The 3,763-nt window shown below is 42.6% G+C and overlaps 1 protein-coding gene across 1 annotated transcript; it reads left to right on the top strand.

Moving 5' to 3' along the window:
* Nucleotides 1-1,634: 1,634 nt before the first annotated feature.
* LOC121443806 (spindlin-2-like) lies at nucleotides 1,635-2,447 on the top strand (the record flags this gene model as incomplete). Its single annotated transcript, XM_041645586.1, has 2 exons — nucleotides 1,635-2,082; nucleotides 2,230-2,447. Coding segments are annotated over 2 exons (666 nt in total), but the record flags the coding sequence as incomplete, so codon positions are not given.
* Between the last annotated feature and the right edge of the window lie 1,316 nt (nucleotides 2,448-3,763).

Below are 3,763 nucleotides of genomic sequence, written 5' to 3'. Positions count from 1 at the left end.
AATCTCGATGGATGAAGGGTAGGCTTGGACTTCAAACAGGTCAAGGTACCCCGCCCTCAATTTAAATTGGAGTAGGAGTGGAGAGGTTTGGTGGGGGAGTGAGAAGAAAGTGGGAGGAGGAAACAAAGTGGAAATTTTGATATTCATTATTATGTAGTAATATAAAAATCAATAGTAGATAACGAATAAAGTGATTGGAGCTAGAAAAAAAAATGTGAGTTGTTGACTCAGACACCAAAGACTTTTTTACAGAAAAGGCACAAAAAGAGATTGGGTTACCTGGCAAAATATGACTCATGTATTTGGGAAGATGAGTGAGGTTTTATTTTGGGTCTCCAGGGGGCTGTGTGAGCAACATTATAGGACATGTATGCTGGATATTTCTGTGGGTTAGAAGGGAAGAAAACTGCCTATGAGGGGTTTAATGACCTAATTAGAGTCTTGATGATGTCACAAAGCTTTGGTTGGTGGTGCCAACACTGTTCCACATGAAGCACTAGTCTTCTGTGAAGGTGGGCTGACTATCTTCACGGTGGCTGAGGAGGTGAGTTCAGCTCTTGGGCTCCACAACTGTTCAAAAGGATTAGGCAGCTGAACATTTCCAGAAGATGGAATCTGGAGAGCCAAGACATTTTCTTTTGGTAAATATGTTTTGGAAGAAACAGGGACCTCTGTAGTCCCAGAGAGGTTTCCTTCAAATCTCCTGTGAGTCTAAAATTTATGTTGTTAACAGCTTCTATATTTGATAGCTGTGGGGACAGTGAATGCTAGGTATTCTTCCCACTTTATCTTTGCTATCAATGTCCAATTATCAGTTCACAAAAGGGGCGAAGATCCTCTTTGTCCATATGTGTTTTAAAAGATATTAATTATTTCTAAATGGTGCTGTTGCCCAGATTAATGAGTCTTTATTTTTGCAGTTTGTCTCACAAAACTCACTTCTCTAGTGAAGACATGGAATGGCTTTATGTAATAAACCTGGGTCTGGATTAGGAGACACAATACATAGAACCAGTGGACTGGAGTGCCATGACCTTGGGCAGGTGGTTTTGGATCAACCACCTAACCAACAGCTTGAGTGGGAAGGAGAGAAGTGGCTGTCCTTCGAATTCTTTGCCATCTGTTCAGATTTTTCTTTCTCACTTTGGGCATAGGCATCCAGTCTCCTCTCATTGACACAGTCAGTCCAGAATTAGGTTTCTCAGTAGAGGTCCATTGCCTTTGGGCAGCAGGAATATTTCTCTGATACACATATACTGAGCTGTAGACAATAGTTTGATAATTTTCCTATGAATTTCTTAAGACCAAATTACATTTAGGCAGCCCAAATCTATTCAGCACTGCCTTTATCACCTTCCCCAAAGATCTTCCAGAAAAGAATCTTGACATCGCATCCTCCCCTTCTTAACCTTGCAGGCACTTATGGTGGAGGAAACCACTTTGTGTCTGATTAAAACTGAAGAATTCTTCCAATGCAGAGATTGGCAGCTATGAAGCCCAAGCACAGAAAGAGAGCCAAGAGACAGTGGAACAGGAGTGTTGTGGCCTATCTCAGTAAATCTACCACCATGATAAAGATGCCTCTTAGTATGAGATGCATGCCACCTCTCCAGAAGAAGAATGGGCCAACTCTCCAGAAGCAAAAACTGAGTAAGCCTTTTGAGGCCCTGGAGAATATTGTTGGCCGCCGAATTTCTCATGGCTGGAAGGAAGCCAATGAACCAGTCACCCAGTGGAAAGCCATCATTCTAGATCAAATGCCAACATATCCCTCTCTCTATTTGTTGAAATATGATGGGATTGATTGTGTCTATGGCTTGGAGCTTCACAGCGATGAAAGGATTTTAAACCTTAATATCCTGCCTAATAATGTGCCATTTCCTCAGGTGACAGACACTCATCTGTCAAACACCATAGTTGGCAGAGCAGTGAAACATACATTCAAGGGCACAAATGGCTCTAAGGAAGACTGGAATGGGATGGTCCTAGAGGAGGTGCCAATCATGAAGACCTGGTTCTATATTACCTACAAGAAAGATCCGGTCTTGTATATTTACCACCTCCTGGATGACTACCTTGAAGGCAACCTCCACATCATGCCAGGCTCTAAGGAGGAGTGCAGTGTCATGGTCCCAGATGAGGTGCAGACCAGGATGACCTGTTTCTACATTGTCAAGGAGAATGATCCAGTCCTGTACCTTTACCACCATCTTGATGACTCCATTGAAGGCAACGTCCACATCATGCCTGAATGTCCTCCAGTAGAGGTGACTTTGGCATTAGGCAGGGATTCCTTGGCAGGCAAAGTTGTGCAGTACAACAAAAAAGATGGAACCCAAGAGATAGGTAAAATTATTTGCCAAGTTCCCACCAAACCTTCTGTGTATTTCATCAAGTTTAATAATGACTTCCATATGTATGTCTATGATTTGTTGAATATCAGTTAAAGTGAAATTCTCAAAATTTGAGGGGCACACTTCAAACTGTGTTTGGGGAATGTGTTTTTTTCAGAGATACCGCAGGTCTTCTATTAATCCTGGTATTTTTTTCCAATGGAATATTCTTGCTCGAAAAATAAAAATTTGTGAACATGTTTTGTTCTTTGGTGAATGATGGATTATGTTTGGTGGATGGGACATCACAGAAATACATGCCTCAAAACAAAGCAGGATTTATGGTCTTTCCCCTTGGAGAAGGATGGACTGGGAATGCTTGGTGTGGTAAAGGACAAGATGGCTGTCTAGGGAGTAGTGGAGAGGGGACAAAAGTTGTAGGATCTCAGGGCGGGATAAAGCTTGAGGGAAAAACATGTCAACTGGAAAGATGTGACAGATATCAGAGTGAGGTATTGGGACTTAAGAGGATAAAGAGTAGATTAATCAGGAAGGGACACAAATGTATACTCAAAATCAGAGAAATTAGGTTTCATTTGATGAATAGTTTAATCCGTACTGGCTGTAAGTCACTGGATGTTCGAACTCCACTGGAGCATGTTGAGTGACCAGGAGCCTCCTGCTTAGAGAAAAGTGTCTCCGCCGAGTTGCTCTTCTGCTGTGGGATGGACGTCACACTATCTACTTCCTTTTGTCAGAATTCTGTCTGCCACCTACTTTGTCATGCCTGGATTCGGTACTCCTTGCACTCTCATTGGTCCTTTGCATGCCATCCAACCCTTGTGAGTTCATTTAAATAATTGCCCTGTCATATCTGGAAAACAGTGCTCCCTTTCATTGATCATGTTCTGTTGGACTTGGGCTATAAATCTCATCGACAGACGCATCCACACACAGGATAAACATGTACACATTGATGCCCACTAATGTGTGACATGCACACATATGATGAATGCACCGATCTCCATCAAATCAGTAAACGAGGGAATCCCTGATGCTAGGTGGAGTGTGGCAAAGACCCCACAAACCCATCAGACCCCCAAATACCAGTATGGTATTGATGTCTGACTCCCATCATGTAAGGATCCTGCCTCCCTTAACGGGGCGATTTTTGCTTTCTTGATCTTCACAAACTTGGTTAAAATGTTAGAGTTGTCAAACTGCCAGTTAGGGTCCAGCATGTAGATTAGCTGTCTCAGGTCAGGTGATTTGGCTACAATTTGGGTGATAACTTATACCAGGGAATTCTGGTACACCCTCACCTCTTCTTCTCCCAGTCCTCATCATCACTCTTGTGGCTGGGTTTGGAGCACAAAGAAGGCAAAATGGAAAAATCCTCCTCCTCAGTGCAAAACAATGTCCATCTTTCA

The sequence above is a fragment of the Microtus oregoni genome, unplaced genomic scaffold (genome assembly GCF_018167655.1).
Source record: "Microtus oregoni isolate MIOR12 unplaced genomic scaffold, Mior012 000113F_000, whole genome shotgun sequence".
In the NCBI taxonomy this organism is placed as follows: domain Eukaryota; kingdom Metazoa; phylum Chordata; class Mammalia; order Rodentia; family Cricetidae; genus Microtus; species Microtus oregoni.
Note: the sequence above shows the minus strand (reverse complement) of the source record. Positions and strands in the feature narration are given on the sequence as shown.